Raw genomic sequence first — 19,122 nt, 5'->3', positions numbered from 1 at the left:
TCAGCCTTTTTGAGGTCAGCGTCATCTCTTTCATGTCATAGCAGCCTGTGCATTTTGAGGTCTTGAAGCTGTTAGGGATGTTTATGAAGGTCATCCTGTGTCGTCTTCGTCAGAAGAGCGCTGGCTGGAAAATGCTGAATCGTTAGCATTTATTTAGCCATTGCTATAGCCCAAAGCAGAGAGACAAAGTCTCTACTCTAAAGAGAGTGAGAAGAGTTCTGTTTAAGTAATGGTTATTTGATTCTGACCTGCCTGGATTGAGTTTTCCACTTATGAGGACTCACCATGTGGCAATGGAACTGGAAATGTGTGTGGCCCTCAAAGTTAGAGTTTTATTGGTTATTTTACTGGTGTTTTTATTTAAATATCTTCACTGTCCTAAATATCACTGACTATAGGTTTTACCAGGGCGTCTCTGCCTTTATGTAAGTAGGTAAATTGGAAGAGTCTTGTTGGGAGGTCCAGCCAGCATGAGCTAACATTTCAGCTTTTATAACCATCAGCTCTTATAAGTAGGGTGCCACAGGCATTGGTTTCTCTCTCTTAATCTTTTTCCTCTTCCCCGACAGAACATTTGCCTGAGAAGCATGTGGGATGTTTGCAGAAGAGATCTTTGCTGGATTCACATCTCTCAACTCAAAACACCTCTCTTGTAATGTCAACATTTGAAGATAATTGCCTGGGTTCAGAGAAGAGACACAGTTCTTCTAGGGAACAAGGAGTCCGGTCTATTTTAGATGATGAAATTTGTGTGTCTCCCCACAGACTTGAAAAGGAGCTTATGGCCACTCCCTTGGAAGGTATGAATCTTAGATTGAGTGTCGTTATGAAGCTGAAGGATCACAGGTTAGCCATGGCTTAATTAAGATGAGACTTAAGTAATGCTGAAGAGTTCCAGAAAGCAAGAATAATAATTAATGAGGGAGACACCTACATACCTGGCTTTTGAGTTGCCTGGGCCATAAATGGCAGGTGCAGTATTTTGGGTTTAGATTCAGCTCTCTGTTCGGTAAATCATATAGCAAAAGTACTCGGAAAAGCCTTTGGCTTCATGTGGCTAGAAGAGTACAACTTGTTCTTTCCAGTCAAGGCTCATTGCAAGGTTAGCTCTACTGAAATCAGGATTTAACCCATGAAGCTTCCAGCACAAGTCCTACACTTTCTTCAGGGTTTCAGTCCTAAGTGTCAGAAGTATGTTTTAGCTTGAGACCAGCAAAATATCTTTTCCTAAAACCACCTAATCAATTTCTCGGAAGTTCCCCAAACCTCCTATTAACGAATGCGTATGTGTGTGCATTTGGCAGCTGGAAAAAAAAGACTGATTTGCACACTCACAATGGAAGCAGCTGCCTCGTGGCAGCACCTCGAATACTGTGTTCAGTTTTGGGTCCCTCACTACAAGAAGGACATTGAGGTGCTGGAGTGTGTCCAGAGAAGGGCAACGAAGCTGGTGAAGGGTCTGGAGAACAAGTCTTGTGAGGAGCTGCTGAGGAACTGGGACTGTTTAGCCTGGAGAAGAGGAGGCTGAGGGGAGACCTCATCGTGCTCTACAACTACCTGAAAGGAGGTTGTAGCGAGGTGGGGGTTGGTGTCTTCTCCCAAGTAACTAGCGACAGGACGAGAGGACATGGCCTCAAGTTGCACCAAGGGAGGTTTAGATTGAACATTAGGAGAAATTTCTTTACTGAAAGAGTGGTCAAGCACAGGAACAGGCTGCCCAGGGAAGTGGTTGAGTCACCATCCCTGGAAGTATTTAAAAGACGTGTAGATGAGGCGCTTAGGGACATGGTTTAGTGGGCATGGTGGTGTTGGGTTGAAGGTTGGACTTGATGATCTTAGAGGTCTTTTCCAACCTTAATGATTCTATGATTCTATGATTTGCAGTGCATGAACTTTCCGGCACGGTGAGCCTCAGACTTGATTCAACTAGCTGTACAGCCAGACACGCTCTGCGTGCACAGCATAGTCAGTGCGAAACGTAGGTCTGACACTTCCCTGAAATACTGAAGTTTTTGCATGAATGCAGATTGACTGTCCAGCATTAGTGTTACACAGCATATACAGTCACATAATCTTCCTGGTGACAGCAAACTGAGGGAGTTGGTTTTGGGAGAACAAGCCATTGATACTGTTTTTGTCTTGCTTTTGCTCCCATGGCAAACAACAGATAGACCAGAGGAGTTGTTTTGGTAGGAGCAACCCTCTCTGATTTATATTCCTTTTTTTTTTAAGCTTCGTGGCCCTTTTCTTGCCATGTGAACTCATTTCTTGAGTGGAGTAAGCCAAGAAATATGATGTCCTTGCAGGCTGTGTATGACTTGTAAGTTGTAGCTCAGGCATATTGTAATAAAGCATCTGCATAAACAAATACATATTCTGGATCTGGATAACTTTTCCAGATTCTTACCAATGCTAAACGGGGAAAAGAAGACTTCTTCACAAGACAACCAGACTGGATAGAAAAGGATGTGAAGAAAAGCTGCAGTGCATCTGCTTGTACTCTCTGCCTGGTTTAGATGTGTCTTTTTTTTTTTCTTTTTTTTTTTTTCCCAAAGACTGCATGAGTTGCTACAGACATAAACTGTCACACAAGTTCAAATGATAATTTTGAAACCTCTGCCAGTCCTGGCACAAATTTCTCAGACCTGACTTTGCAGTCAGAAGATGTTTGATGGCCCCTGTTTCTTCTGCAGTTCTTCCTATGTGTTTTGTAGTCACCTCAGACTGTCTTCCTTTTCATGGAAGGCTATTTTTTTTGGAAGCAGTGTTCGCTTGCTTGTTGTAGGGAGAAAACTATGTGAGGGTGGGAGTATCAAATACTTTTCTCAGTTCTAATAATTTATAGTTCACAGAATGGTTGAGGTTGGCAGGGACCTCTGGAGGTCATCTGGTCCCACACACCTGCCCAAGCTGGGTCATCTAGAGCCAGTTGCCCAAGACCATGTCCAGATGAATTTTGAATACCTCCAAGGATGGAGACTCCACCACCTCCCTGGGCAACTTGTGCCAGTGCTCGGTCACCCTCACAGTGAAAAAGTGTTTCCTGATGTTCAGAGGGAACCTCCTGTGTTTCAGTTTGTGCCCATTGCCTCTGGTGCTGTCACTGGGCACCACTGATAGAGCCTGGCTCCGTCCTCTTTGCACCCTCCCTTCAGGCATTTATATACATTAATGAGATCCTCCCTGAGCCTTTTCCAGGCTGAACAGCCCCAGCTCTCTCAGCTTTTCCTCATAGGAGAGGTGCTCCAGTACTTTGATCATCTTAGTTGTTTTATTTTTCCATAGTCCCTCTAGTGGTAATTAAAAAACAGACATATTAATACTTTCAAAGTTCTTTTGTTAACTTTTCTTTAATCACAGGGTATTCAGCTTCTGATGAAGCAATATGAAAACTGTGTTGCTGCCCACCTTACCGACTGCAAGGGATACCTTTAATGTACGAACGTCTAACGCAGACTAATTGAGTTGTCACTACTTAACAACTTCCCCACCTTAATGCATATGTAGCAGACGATATTGTACACATGCATTTAGGGTATTGGCAATAACTTCAGCAAGAGCAGCGCTGAGCTCTCTGTGGTGTTCCCACTCCAGCAGTGAGAACGCTATTAAAAACCTTGTCTGTAGAAATTCCATGTGGCTGACATACCAACGAAATTAAACGAGTCTTGTCATGAAGTCGGCTTTGTTTTCACCTTTCCAGATATGTACCAAGTTTTTAATCTTTTGCTGCCTCTGTAAGCATTTTTGACCTGTTTTAATTTCTTTCCTTATTAAGGTCCTTACTCTGAAGGAAAATCCATGCAAACAGGCCTTCTGAAGTGAGTGGTATTCAGAACAAAAAGCAGAATCCACTCACAGTGTGTTCTCCGCAAACCTGCAAGGCATGTGAGACAGTTTTAAAGTGTGTTTTTGTAACTCTCATTCTTGCTGAGTACTCTACATACGAGTAACTTGGTAAGATAAACCACTGGCAAGTAATAACACAAAGAAACTGGATTAATATTGTGTAAGGATATTCATACGACAGTCATGTGGTCTTTTATACTTTCTTGTACAGTTGGTTACTTTCTTTCAGAAACATGCATTGCGTAGCACTGAGTCTCTCTTTCAGGGCTGCTGTCTTAGCTACCAAAATGCCTGGGACTGTTTTTAGCAGAAGGAATCTTAGATCATTCATATACACAGTAAGTTTTTCCTTTTTGCACGTGTCTGGTGATAGGCTGTTAAATGTTACAGCACATTTGTTCTTCATTGCATAGTAACAGAAATAAAGTTGCACCAGTTGTGTGCTAAATATTTGCGAAGCAAAAAACAAGTATTGGAAATAAATTATATGTCTAGGGTAAAACACTATGGAGTTGTTTTTACTGATGTGATATTAAGGTTCTTAAATATAAGCAATTCTAGTAAAAATTTTTAACTGTCATATTTACTTTTGAGCTAGATGGGTTCTAGAGCATGGGTGCTCGTACCATGTATCTGTGAGCAAAAGCTGCCCTTTTTTTTTGGCAGAAGCAATGAAGAATTAAGCAGCTTGAATCTACACAGAATTTTTGCAAGAGCTCCTATAAACCATGTTTATTTGTATCACCAGGCAATTTAAGCAGGTTGAACCCATAGCTTTTGATTACCAGAAGATTATTTTCACACAGATTGTCCCAGTTGGCAAGGACCATGTTGGAAAATAAATCAGTTCCACTGTTGGAGTTTAATCCTGTACATTGTGCCAGTGTTTTAACCTCCCATGGACTCTTCTGTCAGTTCTCCTAAACAGTCATCAGCAGGAAAAATCAAAATGTCTGCAATTTTTTAGAGTGGGTGAAGGAAATGTATTCAAGCAACTCAGAGCACAGGCAGAAATGAGATGGCAAATGATGTAGCCCTACTGATAACATAACAGCTTGCAAAAAAACATGTAAACTCACCTTAAGTCCCAGCTTTTTCAGCTGGAAATTTGGTATTCTCGAGGGGCTGGGGACTATTTTTGAGTGTCTGTGATAGCAGACCCAAACCTTTCTAGCTTTTCTTTCTGCCTTATGCAGATACTAATGTTTCTGTGGCCATCTGCACCTTATCAGGACATGAAGGAGATCATGAAGGACCACATCTTTCACAGTCGTACCCAAACATCTGTTTAAATCAGCTATGAAACTGCTCAGAAAGCTGCAAAACTTCACAGTGTGAAATTTTTACTGAGTTAGGCACCTCCATCATCAAACTTTAAAGGGTTCACACATTGAAAAAGAAACACCCTACACTAACTTGTTCAAGGTGCATTTGTGCATATGTGTTTGTGTGTGCTTCTCTTTGCCTGTTTCAGGAAGCAAGGGAGTGCTATTTGGGTGAAAATCCAAATTGTTTCACATGAAGCCAGGACGAGGCAGGATTTGCATTCTGTGCTCACGTCTGGCTCCTTGGCACTGATCAAGAAAGAAAAAGGAGCCAGAAACTGGCTGCGGAGCAGGACAGAAGGGAGTTACAATTATTGGAGGAGACTGTTTGGCTAGTCCAGGCATGAGAGATGCAGACACTGTGCCTCGTCACCTCCTCTGACTTATTTCTATTCTGGGGATGAAGAAAGCATGGGTGATTTTCCCATGGGGTAGATTCAATCAAAGATTCTCTTCTGGGGGGTGAACTAGGGCTGCTTAAAAGTAGTTCCCTGCTGCACTACCTTTTCTTTCAACAAGCAGAGGTACCAGGAGGGAATGATAAATGAACTGAGCCTGAATTTCCATGGCTTAACATCTCTGCTTCCCAGGAATTAAGGGCAGTTAATAAATCTCAGAAGGTTGCTCAGCAACTCTCAGGACGGTTACCTTCTTTTATATTATTCTGAGCTGCAGAATGCATTGGTTTTGACTAAATGTGTCCTTGGAAGAAACATTCTTTGTCTGGAGAACAGACTGAGGTGAACTCAGACGGGATTGCTGAGAGCTGAAAAAAACCTCCATTTCACTGTCAGAAAGCTTTTTTGTATTTTCCTTTTCTCACAACTGCAGGCTCCCAGGAACTCTTTCTTTAGGAGTTAAATGTCTCCAGTTTCTTCTGTGTGCTCATGCAATAAACAAACACTATTTTTACAGTGAGTTTGAGACGTGATGAGCCAGTATGCATGCCACAGAAAACAACTTGAGAAAACCTGTCTGCGTTTGAAAGCAGGATTTTAACTGCATATTTCATAGAATCATAGAATCATAAAATAGTTTGAATTGGAAGGGACCTTTAAAGGTCATCTAGTCCAACCCTCCTGCAATGAGCAGGGACATCTTCAACTAGATCAGGTTGCTCAGAGCCCCATCCAACCTGACCTTGAATGTTTCCAGGGATGGGGCATCTACCACCTTTCTAGGCAACCTGTGCCAGTGTTTCACCACCCTCATTGTAAAAAATTTCTTCCTTAGATCTAGTCTAAATCCACCCTTTTTTAGTTTAAAACCATTCCTCCTTGTCCTGTTGCATTAGGCCCTGCTAAAAAGTTTGCCGCCATCTTTCCTATAACCCCCCTTTAAGTACTGATAGGCTGCAATAAGGTCTCCCCAAAGCCTTCTCTTCTCCAGGCTGAATAACCCCAACTCTCTCAGCCTTTCTTCATAGGAGAGGTGTTCCATCCCCCTGATCATTTTCGTGGCCCTCCTCGGGACCTGCTCCAACAGGTCCATGTCTGTCTTGTGCTGAGGACCCCAGAGCTGGACGCAGTACTCCAGGTGGGGTCTCACCAGAGCAGAGTAGAGGGGCAGAATCACCTCCCTCGACCTGCTGGCCACGCTTCTTTTGATGCAGCCCAGGATATGGTTGGCCTTCTGGGCTGCAAGCGCACATTGCTGGCTCATGTCCAGCTTTTCGTCCACCAGTACCCCCAAGTCTTTCTCAGCAGGGCTGCTCTCAATCCCTTCTTTCCGCAGCCTGTATTGATACCGGGGGTTGCCCTGACCCAGGTGCAAGACCTTGCACTTGGCCGTGTTGAACCTCAATCCTGGTGTTAAAATACTTGTAAACAGAAAGAGGTTTACCCTCTATTGCCATTTCCCTTGGATGTTTTTCGAAGCATCTGTTTGTATGGAAGAGATTGCATAAAATTTGTAGCAGTTTCTTGTGTTGATACTTTCATCCCTGACTGTCGCTTTGGTTCTGACATTTCCACCTGAGTTCTTCCCCACTACTTGTTGTAGGCTGCTGGTATTATTTGATGTAATAGGCAATTATTATCAGGTATTCCAGCAGAAAAAAATTACCTCAAATACGTTTTCATCTTTTTTATTTCTCCGCTTAGTTTTTTATTTCTTCACTTAGTTTCTGTAAGCCTCTGCAGTGAATCAGTATGGCTCTATCCAGGCAAGCTCCACGTTTTTTCATGGTCACTTGGAAGTATGTTTTGTCCACTGATAGAAACTGGCACTTCCCTGCCTGTGGCTCTTGCCTGAGAGTTGACTGTAAGTTCATGCGAGATATTAGACCTGGACAGGGCAGTGCTGTAATAGTTCCTGTCTCTGAAAAGCAACTAATTAACAGGATTTTTGTAGAAAAATAAGTTAGCTAAACAGCAGCTCACATACATTACAATTTGGATCTCTGACAACTGGGAACAGCAAAGCCTTTACCCCGTGTGCCTGTAGTGTTCTCATCAGAGGTTTCCCTCCTTGCTTCTTGCCTGCTGTGGCAGAGGGAGTCAGCCAGAGAGCTGGCAGATCTTCATCCATCTCCAAATCGGGAAGAAAAACCTGCCTAAGGGCAGCAGTGTAGTTAGGGAGGCCCCTGGTGCTGCCCCTCCTATCCCTTCTGTCCCACCATGAGTACGGTGATGCCAAGGTCAGTGGCGTGTGAGCAGTGCCCCAGCTTGTTTGCTCATGGGAGGGCAGTAGCCTTGTCTTGGCAGCATGTGGCAGAGTCCAAAAGGGCAAGTACTGGAGGACAGGTGAAAAGGGCCCTTGTGTCAGCCTGGCCGGGCTGTGTCTGAGTTTCTGTGGCCATAGGGTCACCTAAGAGATTACCCTCTCTGCAAGGGTGAGATCACAGGGAGGGCCCTAACACCCTCATGCCTTTTTCTACCCAGTAACTGCAACCAGTCCACAGGGAGAGGAGGGAAAAAAGGAGTAAAAGAACCAAACGGATGATGTAGAAAGTGGAAACCCTTCTTCCCAGGCAGAGTTTTGCCTGGAACACCAAGAAAGCAGATAGGACTTTGCTCAGGACTGTATGTTAGAGGAGCCCAGGTGCTGTGGTGAGGAGTGCTGATTTCAAGCTTTTTTAGGGATTTGGGAATTGCTGGAAACTCCTCTCTTTCTGTATAGAGGTAGTTTCTGCCAGGGTAAGACAGCTAGAAACAACTGTTAACAGAAACTGAATTTGGGCTTGCCTTTACGTATCTAGCCTGTCCTAACAAAGGCAGTATGTTTATATTTTAGACATGGCATCTGTAATGCAAAAACAAGATGCTGGAGCTGTTTGACTTGGGATTAAACACTGGCCATAGAACCAGAAATACAGGCTTAAATCAGTGTTACGTTTCTTTTTGTTTGGTCATTTTTCTTTTTTTGCATGCTTTACAAATATGATGTGCTTTATGTTATTTACATAGTGTCTGGTATCTCATCAAAGTGAAATCTCTGTCTCTGGGTGTCAAACATGACTACAAGAATGATTTGAAACAAGTGCTGGCAAGAAACTAATAGTAAATCTAAATGGTGAGGATGCTACAGTTGGGGACAGTTTAGAGGATATCTGTTATACATGGAGGTCACTTAAGGCTTACATTCCTGATCTGTATAGGGGAAAATTTAATTCCAGATTTGGCAGAGCATCTCAGGGTCTGCTATTAGTTTGCCTGCTACAGGGTAAATGGCTGCTTACTTTGGAAAAAAAAAATCAGCTTTCCCATTTACTTAAATCACAATTCAGAGACTTACCACTTTATTTATTCAAAACAAGAGTAAAAGATACTTGTAAAACGCCATAACAAATACTGATGAATTTACAAAATAAAACTGGAATTAAGAACTTGAGTCTTATTTCTAAAAGTGGATAGCAAATGTAGGTGACAAAAGCTATGACCGTTAGCAGTGACTGATATAGTTCACAAGTAATAGGTTTTTCTGTCTTCTCAAATTAGCCTTTAAAAATAGTTACTTTTGTAATATTACTCATTCTCAAGTTATATTTGAAATATTGCAGTTAAGATGGATAAAATGTGGGTCCTTTTTCTCTGTATGGAATTCAAAAAAGCTTTTGCTCAAACTTCACAAGCCAAAACCAGCTCTGAGCAAGAGCAAATCATGGACAACGTCAGAAAATTAAGGAAATGCAGAAGTGAAAGTGCTGGTTTCGTTGTGGCACTGCCTGACGAGTTCTGCCAGCCTTCTTCACCTGCTAGGTGAATGAACATTAACGGAAATCTGGACTCGAATTAATTCATGCAGATTGCAATTGTTCTTTGCACTTAAACCCTGACCCAAAAGGTGTGCCTTTTCCTGTGGTAATATGATCAGCCTGGTAGTTTTCAGGCACTTGAAAACAAATTCCTGCAGATAACAGAAATTATCATAATGAAATCAACACTGCTAAAAGCAGACAAAGTACCAAGTCCACACAATTTGCAATTGTGTTAGAAGACGTGGAATGAAAAAAATTAGTACATGTTTTGGAGTCCTGTTACAAAAGAGATACTCCGTTGAGTTTTGCTGGTTTAGAGCAAACAAACCTTTTTTAAATATTTAGAGAAGACTGAGTCTGTTTCCTGAAAAATTGAAGCCAAAGTCTGGGCTGATTTGATTTGAAATGAGGCCATCAACTCTTAAGCAATTTTATTCATGGCAGGTAGGAATTTGATTCCTTATATTTCAGACTTATATATGGTTTCCTTTTTTCTTATAGTGTAAGAAATAATATTACTTATGATCATGCTTCTTCATCTGTTGAAAGAAATAAGTATACCATTCATGCTATGGAAATGCTTGTATATCTAATGGCTGTTAGTTTTCTTAGGACTGTAGCCCAAGAGTTATCTTTCTGATTTCATGGCTCAAAACTAGGAGCAAATGTAGGTAAACACAGAGTTTTGTTGCCTCTTCAATGCTAAAAAGGTATGACCTTTTTTTTAATTTTCTGTAATAAGTATGTCAGTTAGTTTGGAGAAGTCAAGGACATAGTTACGTACCATGAATATGACCAAGCTTCCACTGAGCTTTCAGCTGCAACTGATTGACTTTCATGGGGGAAATGTGAGGCTTGTATTGCTAGGTAGGACTGAAAAATGAGAAGTGCAGGGATTTGCTTGAAGAAAAAGTGCATACCTTTACTAACTACTTCTCTTTTGGCTTAAAGAGAACACTGACAGAGGAGAAACAGTTGTTTCACCAAGGGCTGGGTGTTTCACGGGTTCCCCCCCAAGCTAGCAACTTGTTGATAACTGTAAGTTACCAGAACTGTTTGTGATGTTACTAGGAGCTTTGCAATACTTTGCTTTTTTCCCTTTTTTTTTCTTAAAGCTCCAGTTCCTGCAGTTGCATTATATGTGTAAAAACCAAAGTAAGTCTAACTCTTTTATGATGGGGAAAAGAGTCAAAAATTTTAGCTGACTGCATCCTGAAGACAAATTAAAAAGAACTCAAAATACTGTCAAATGTGAAATTGCTTGGGTTTTAGCCTTATATCATTGTTTGTATGCCTCAGGTTGGATTGTATTTCAGTGGTTTAAAATGATGTCAGAGGAGAGTAGGAAAACAATTAACATTCAAAGGCAGACTGGATTTCTAGATTGATGTATTAGTACTAATACATCCCTCTTTGCACTGATGTGATGTGCACGTATCTGAACCGGTTCATCTTGTCTGTCTGTCAGATTAAGGCAATATGACCCCCTTACCTCCAGGCTCACATTTTTTTCCTTGAACCCAAGCTTCTCATCTTTCAAGGCATTGTTAAGACTATTTTAAGATGCTTTCTTTGGGCAAGGAGCCAGAGGGATTAGACGCAGGCCAGATCATCCTATAAAGCCAGGGATGAATGCACCCAGGAACCATAATTTACCTGAAGACACATAGTTCTTGTGTGTTTATTGTATTCTTTGATAGTAACAGGTAATGTAAAGGGGAAAACTCATATTTTATCAGCTCTTGCTCTTGAGGCTTTAAGTCAAAAGGATTTCATTTTCTTGGGACGTTCTGCATTTTCTGACATGAAAATGCAAACACGTCTGCCCAACACTAGCAGAGAGCTGCAAAGGCAGCAGGCGTATTTTCCTTTTGCCAAGAGCTGCAAAGGCAGCAGGCGTATTTTCCTTTTGCCATCTAAACCTCACGCTACCAAACCTGAGTAACTCTTCATGGCGAAACTCCTAAGCTATGCAAAATCTAGCCTTGAACCATGGCATGTTATCAGATGAGACAGGCAACATTGCCTTTCTTATTTCAGCCTTCACTAAAATGCTAGAAAAGTAGGAGCCTGTCAGAGTTCAGCAGCAGGCAATCACAGTGGTTAACTCCAAGCAGCTGCCTCGCTCCCCTGGCAGACATTGCCACCCTTGAGGTGCCGACATCAGGTCCCTTCCTGAACCTTAAGAAACTTGTGGAGTGGTTGGGATGGGCAGGACCTCTGAGCTTTCAGTCTGGTGTATTAAGGTAAATAGAAATCGTTTGGTTTTACAAGATGCTCAGCAGTTTCTGCTTTGTGAATGGTACCTCTTCTCCAAGAGCTGCTCGTAACTCAGTCAGCTGTGCAGGTTTCATTTGCCATTGCCATATAGTTCTGCTTGAGCCTGCAGCTAAACTATGTATTTTAAATCAGCTAGACTGGTTGAAATATATCTTATGCCCCTTTCATCTGATGAAAACTATAGCAAACTTTTTTTCCAGCCAAATAATTCTTTTTAATGTGGGTAAATATCTTGTAAACCGAATGTGTTCAAAGCACAACCTTGTGTGTTTTTTCTTTATCTCCAAATCAGTATTCAGGACTCTGCCAAAGGCAAAGGACTATGGGGCACTAAGTAAGAACTTGTCTCCATTGCTTTTAGAAACAAACAATTTTTACCTTAGAGTTGCTCAGAAGTTGGGGAAAAAAAAGGATGAGTGAAGGGAATCAGAGAGAAGATACTAAACATCTCTCTATTCTGTCAGCCTAAGTTGAGCTTTGCTGGTGAACCTGAAATGAAGAAGAAAAAAAACCAACTTGTTTTTACAGTATGTTTCATCATGTGATAATTTCATGAATACTAGTTACTTGTAGAAACATGCTAGGTAGGGTTTGGGATATTTTTAATAGCAAATATACTATCTGATATGAGTGGACCAAGTATATACTTTAGAGATGGCCAGAAACTGGAATTTCTGTTCCCTAAGACATTCTAGAATTTGAAATTTCCATTATTTAGAATTAGGATGCACAGCTGAATTTCTGAATATCTTTGATTTGGGATTAGGGAACTGTTTTGTTTTAGAAAGACAAAACACAGATTTTAAATATGTATGTATCTTTAGCGTATAGATGTAGCGTTAGTATTTAAAGACATCATAATGAAATATTTTCACATAAGTCAAATTGTGTGATTTTCAATTTCTTGTTTCAAAACCAGTTAAAATCAGTAATTCCTAAAAAGATTTCGCCTTTAACACAGTTTTCTTTTTCAGAAAAGTGTTCCATCTTAATTCAGGTGTGTTTTTAATCAGTTTCATTGGTAAATACAGAACAAACTGTACTCTCTGTACAGATGCTGTACTCTTTGTAGTAATAGTGCTTAGAAGGGCCATTTCTCAAAATGTTTTCAAAATAACCCTTTTTAAAAGTTTAATACTATCACCAATCTCATATATTAAGACAATGAAACAAAATAGTGCTACAACAGTATTTTGAGTTTCGCTTCATTGGCAGAAGACCTTCTTTTTCCAAAGATGGTTCTTATCTCTGGAGTCAAGAACTGGATGGTGTGAGCAGAGTGGCGGATTCATCTTTGTGGGGAAGTTATGACACGAAGACAAGCCTAATGTCCTGCATGGTGGCTTTCTGGACCACTGTCTTTGTGGCAAGGATGTGAGGGATGTACCTCTGCTTTTGGAAGTAAAAAGAATTTGAATTTGTCGTGCCAGAGAGGTGGAGTGTCATCTATTCCCTCAGGTTTTCATGACGTGACATAGAAATGCTGATTTTAACCCTGTGTGCTAACCTCTGCATAGGAGTAAATTTGGTGACTTTTTCCAACAAGTCCAAGAGATTCTGATTAAACGTAAAACAATTATTTTAAGGCTTGCCTGTGCAGTGAGGTCACTACATAGCCAGGGAGGGTGTGAATTGATGACACATCAACTATATTATATAAATTCCCTGCATGGACATTCTTTAGATGTTCCTGTTCACGGGTGTCTTCAGAAGTGGATTGCACTACTGTGGACTTAGGGAACTTGAGATCCCACTCACCAAGCTAGTTAGCACAGTGCTGTGTATTTGCTGCAGGCAATCCTAGAGAAGTATATCCAGGCTCAAGGCACTTCTAGTGATGGTACCTATCGTGTATGGCTGTCTAAATTAGATGTCCCTGTAGTTGCCCAGAGGATTTAAGTGGAACTGAGTTTGCCAAAGGGAATATTTTCTTTTTTTTACTTTACTTTCTGGCACTAATTGCTGGTTTAAGTTTGTCTGTTTGTTTGTTTGTTGTTTAGTAAAGCTTGCTGATGGTAAAGATGCACTTTTTAAAAAGTATAAATATTGTACTCACTCTTTTTTTTTCCCTTCTTGAAACAAAGAATGAATGTTCTCATGCACTAAATGAGTGAAAGACCTTTGGTCTAGGAACCTTATCTAATAATATAATCACAGGCACATTTTGAATGTTAGAAGGGACCACATTTTATCCAAGAAATCCCTGGTAATTTCATAGAAGAAGGAAATGGAATAGCATTGCCCTTTGTAGGAGCTGTGATTATGCACTTGGCCACAAGGAGCTAATGCCTGGCTGGCTGAGTTAATTATGCACTGGCTTGCTGCACACAGGTCATGTTTGACGAGCTTGTGAAAGGCAGCCTTGGCTGAGCTTGCTGCAACGCCGTGTGCAGAGATTAGCAGTGCTGAACGCAGTTCGGTAAGCACAAGGGATGCCAATTGGTGGGAAGCATTTAAATCGGCAGGAAGAGCAGGTAGCCGAGCGCAGCGAGCAGTGTACACAAGGATCGCAGGTTACGTCTGGGATTTCGTGATGAACGCCTAATGAGCACGTCGATTAGACGGGTAGAACTCTTCAAGCCGTTGTAAATGTAGCTGAAAGAAGTGTGGCTGATAAGACACCAAATAACTGCTCTCATAAAGCTTTCCTTTGGTGTTGCAATATTTAAAGCCTGGAAAGATAATGGAGAGAAAATTGAACAATAAAATGAAAAGGGAACTGTCCTGCTTAGCTACTTTAAACAACAAAAACATAACCCTGGTGTCTATTTGTAAGCGGCAGGCAGCTCATGATGTGCCTGAACTACTGATTATTGGTGAAAAGTCCAACACAGGATCTCCAGTAAAAGCAAGCAGTATCTTGCAAAAAGAAGAGAAACTTTTGCAGAGTTACTCCATGGGAATGCCAGAAGTCAATACAGTTGAAAGACAGGTCAGTGAGCTGGTCTGTGTGTTGGGAGGGAAGAGGTGTTTCTGAACTGGAGAATTTAAAACAAAGCATGTTGGATGCGGGTTGTATATTAAAGGAGGTTAAACCTTCTTTATCTAAATTGTCTCAATCCCCAGCATGTATGCCTGCCCCATAACAAGCAGTACACAAATGCAAAGTCCTCTGAAGATCCTCTGAAAGTCATCTTTGAAAGCAGATGTTAATGATGAGTTATGCTGTAGTAACTAATGAGCATTTTTTCAGCTCCACCTCTAATAATATAGAGTGGTGATTCTTAGTAAGGAAACATATTAGTATTTCTCCTTTTAAACTGCAGTTGCTTGAGTAGTTTGACAGCAGATCATACCAGGTTATTCTCTGGAGTAATAGAAATTGCAGAAACATTAAAAGGCCCTAATTGTAGGTAAGTAAGTAGGTTTTTTGTAACTACTAAGTGGATGCTAGCAAAAGTTCTTGATAATCCATCTGTGGCAACATTTTTTTTTTTTTATTCAGTGTTGTATATAACTATGGTATTTTTGGGGATTAACTGTTATGGAGAAGAGGCTTAGAAAGATCAATGCTGATAAAAACATGATGAGGTTTATTATTTTAAAGAGTTTTTGCTATTTAAGTGGTATGTAAATTACAGTAATGTAGTTTAGATATTGTGAATATTTAAGGAACAAATTTTGTGTCCTTTGAAACTGTGTATGCTTAGAATGGCTTAAATAATTAGTGTCAGACTGGAATGAAATAGCAGCCAGGACAGACCAGATATACCTGAAGGCTTTTTCTGCCTCAAGTTGCTTTTTATATTATGAATGTTTGCTAGAAAACAATCATGACATAAATGACTTTGTTCTACCAAAGGATCTCTTTTCTGTATTCGGTTCACTGGGATATATATGTAGCTTGTACTGGAGCCGTGAAGAACATCACAAAGTGTTTTGCTTTAATTCTAAATTAGAAACAATCCGTTTGCAACAAGGCTTTCCCCTCTCCCACTAAACCAAGTGTGGTTTACATAGCTCCCTTTAATTTAAAAGTACCTGTTAAGGTCTCTAAGGTTTGTTAACTACAGTGTATGTAGGTATCATTTCGGTAAGACTGGCTGCAACTGCCTAAATCTTTCCCCATTGTCTGTACTGTTGGAGAAACCTGTTGCCAGATGGGGAATAGCAGTCCCTTGGCAGAAGCATTAGGACAACTAACTTAGTATTTTGAAAACAAAAGCACCATAAAGGCTGCTTTTGGAAGGAAAGCAATATTTTCATTGCATCTTGATTTACAGGTGGAGAGGATGGGTTTTCCCTCGTTTAAGACTCAGGAACTGTTTGAAAAATAACGAGTTGTGTTACAAGTAGTTACTGAAAATAGTAGCTACTGACATTTGCTAATCTTCGCTAAGCTTGGGGGAGGAGGGAACGAAGACAACCAGTTAAGATCTAATACATTTAAACAATATGTGCTAACAAGATGGAAGGACAAGTTGCACTGAAATTTGTTAAGGAGGATGAGGGTTGAATTTCTGCCCACTCAGAAATTGAAGACTGGGAACCTTTGATGTTCCTGAGGCTGCTCTGCCTTCATTTTGTTGTTCACTGGCTGCCTATAACAACTGGGAAGGCATCTGAAGCGTTTAATTAATAGCATGTGGCTTTTCAGTTGTGTGTTACTGCCTGCCTGAATCCAAAGCCATGAATCAGCGGGTTGTGAAAGAATGAAGCAGGAAAGGTAAAACAGCAACACAGATAAGATAATTCTTCGGCAGTTGTGTGCTCGAAGGCGAGAGGGCAATAGCCAGTTTCAGCCTGCGAGGGTACAGGGAGAAGAGCAGCCCAAAACCTCTGGAGATACTGGGTGAGAGGTTCAGTGAGATCCGGCATTCGTGGGTGAGCAGACAGGGAGAGGCAGAGGGGAAGGCGCTGAGTGGGCCGGGCCCCGTTTCCTTGCCTGGCATTGCGGTGAGGAGTCCGCCGCTTGAATTTCAGGATGTGAAAATTAGCATCCCTGCAGGCCAGGCGAAGGAGGGCGGGAGGGCAGTGCCAGCCCTGGGGGGAGAGCCTTGCTGGAGCAGCAGAGAGGAGCCGTGGCCATGTGGGCTCTCGGTGTGGGTGATGCTTGAGGAGCTGCGGGGTGTGCCTGGCACGGCCTCAGCCTTGCGCTGCAGAGGCCAGGAGCTTTATACTGGCGTTTTGGCGGTGGCTGCACCTCTTGGGAAGGGGAGGTGGGGGGGTGACGGATGGCTTTCCTGGTGACAAGCCACGCCACAAGGTGACGTGGAGCACAGGGGTGGAAGGAGCATGGGGACCCAGCCAGGCGCGGCTAGCAGCCAGGGCGCAAAGATCAGGAGGGCATAAACCTTGTTGAATTTACAGACATGGGGTTGCATGCATCGTCAGGATGCCGGTCACCATGTGATGTACGGGAGGGTCTTGCCCAGTGCTGTGGTTTCTTGTTCTTTGGGTTGTTTTTTCCCAGTTCAGTTATTTTCTTAGATTTATTCTGTATCCCCTCACTGCTGTGTTAAACCCTTGGCCTTTGCACTTCTGAATAGGAATACCCAAAAGAAGTAGCCCATTTTGGGGGACAGTGGGACAGCCTGATGCCAGGCCACTGAGGGCAGCCCTTGATGGAGTGGCTTTACCCCACCAGTCATACAGGCCATGGACAACGACCACCTTTCCCCCCAGACCAGCCGCTGAGCTGTAACACCAAGAGCTGTGTGCCCAGCCAGGGCTCAAGACTTGGTGCTCCCAATCCAGCAGTGTCTCCCTGCCCTGCTCTACCCCCGTGCTTTCCCAAAAAGTTAGTCCAGCCCCAGGGCATATTCCTGTGAGATGATCTCCTTCCTGCTGGCCGGAGGCAGTATGGATGGGGAGCAGGAGCCTCTGCCTCTTCCTGCTGTCCCCAAGCCCTGCTTTGCCCCAGGGCAGGCATGAGCGCTCCAGCTCCTGTCTGGGGCAGCAAGGGTTGTTCTTCATGATGGCGGGTTTGCTCTGAAATCCTCGTACTGGGAGCTGGGCTTCAGATCCCACACTCATGCACATCAACAGTTTCAGTCGCTATTTGTCTTGGGTCTGGTTCAGAGCTGTCTCCTGTAGGTGGGATTGTTTCCCATCCAGCTCTGGTGCTTCCTTTAAAGCTTCCCAGCTACTGCTGTTTCTGGGTCTTTTCTTAATTTTCAATGGGTCTTTGGGTCAATGGGTCTTTTCTTAATTTTCTTTTATTTTTTTTTTCTATATTGTTTAAATGAGCTTCATAACACTGCTTTATGTAGGGATTCTTAGCTTTCAGACTAGAGCCTCGCTCTGCTATGCATTTTGAGTTGCAACTTTTACGTGCAGAACAAGGGAGGGAAAGAATTGTCATAATTTCATGTTTTCATTATTTACATATTTTTTACATAGTCACTGTAAAAATATGCGTGAGACTGGTAGAGCAAACAGACTTGGTGTACGGCTGCCCTTAAAAGTAAGCAGGTCTCCTTCGGTGTGAGAGACAAAATAGTAACTGCGGCTGATTCTTTCATGCTCCTGTACGGATATGGAGTCAGATGCATTTTCATTATTTCACTGGGATTTCTCTCTAGGCAGAAGGAAGCAGGAGGGGCAACACCTGGGAATCCCAGGCACCTTTTTTGGCATATTTGGAGGTGACTGCTTCTCTGATCCTCTTGCAGATGGTGTCTCTGAATTACTATACAGCCTCATAGATGCCATTTTATGTGTGGGTGTTAGCTGGTACCAGGAAACCCTCTTCTTGCGTGTGCCTGAGGAAAACTACGGGCACATTTCTGCATGCCTCGTGTTTGTGTCCTTACGTGAACCTGCTGTTTTCCCCTGATCTCATGTAGAAACATCCCTTCTCGCCAATACACACATAGATGTATTTGTGCCTTTTCTTTTTTTTTGAAGCTGTTAAACAATACTAAAGGCTTTGTAAATACTGTGTTTGAACCTGTGCACATTTCTGGGTTTTGGGGGGAGATTCTTCAATGATTTGGCATTTGTGGGGATTTTTTGTTTGTTTGTTTGGTTGGTTTTTTGTTTGTTTTTAAGGGAAATAAACCTTTTTTTTTAATATATTCACATCCCCTTTCTAATTTTTTCCTTGTCATTTAAAAATCTGTGTGCAATGATTTTTCTCCTACAGAGCATAAACATCTGGTTTTGTCAAATAACAAACAAAATATTTTTGCCAATTCTTCTGAACATTGGGATAGCTTTTTATCCAAAATATAAAGTGGCGGCCAAGTTTTGATGTTTCTGTGGCTTACAATGCATTGAAATCGTAGAATCAGTCCTTGCTTTTATGTTTTTCAAAAGACTGGAGGATGAGAAATACCCTTTAATCTTTTTATACATTTAATTTGAATTGCTTTTATATGACTGGGTATGTAGGAAAACTGAGATGGTTGGTGAGCGCGGGGGTGGAGGGAATGCAGTGGAGGACATAAGGCCTGTGATGGTTCCTGGTTTTCATCTGCAAGTGGCTGCCAGAAACGCAGTAAAGGGGAGCAGGAGAGCAGAGGATGT

General features: G+C 42.0%; 1 protein-coding gene across 1 annotated transcript in view; it reads left to right on the top strand.

Annotated features, from left to right (window-relative positions):
• The window catches only part of ATP7B (ATPase copper transporting beta), a 46,891-nt gene that overhangs the window by 892 nt on the left and 26,877 nt on the right, over positions 1 to 19,122 (top strand). The window contains exon 2 of the mRNA XM_075139692.1: positions 570 to 800. Within this exon, the coding sequence (XP_074995793.1) occupies positions 738 to 800 (63 nt within the window). The 5' untranslated portion in view covers positions 570 to 737. The remainder of the gene's footprint in view (positions 1 to 569; positions 801 to 19,122) is intronic.

This window comes from Calonectris borealis, chromosome 1 (assembly GCF_964195595.1).
Source record: "Calonectris borealis chromosome 1, bCalBor7.hap1.2, whole genome shotgun sequence".
NCBI lineage: Eukaryota > Metazoa > Chordata > Aves > Procellariiformes > Procellariidae > Calonectris > Calonectris borealis.
The sequence above is the reverse complement of the archived record's forward strand: the minus strand, read 5'-3'. Positions and strand labels throughout refer to the sequence as shown.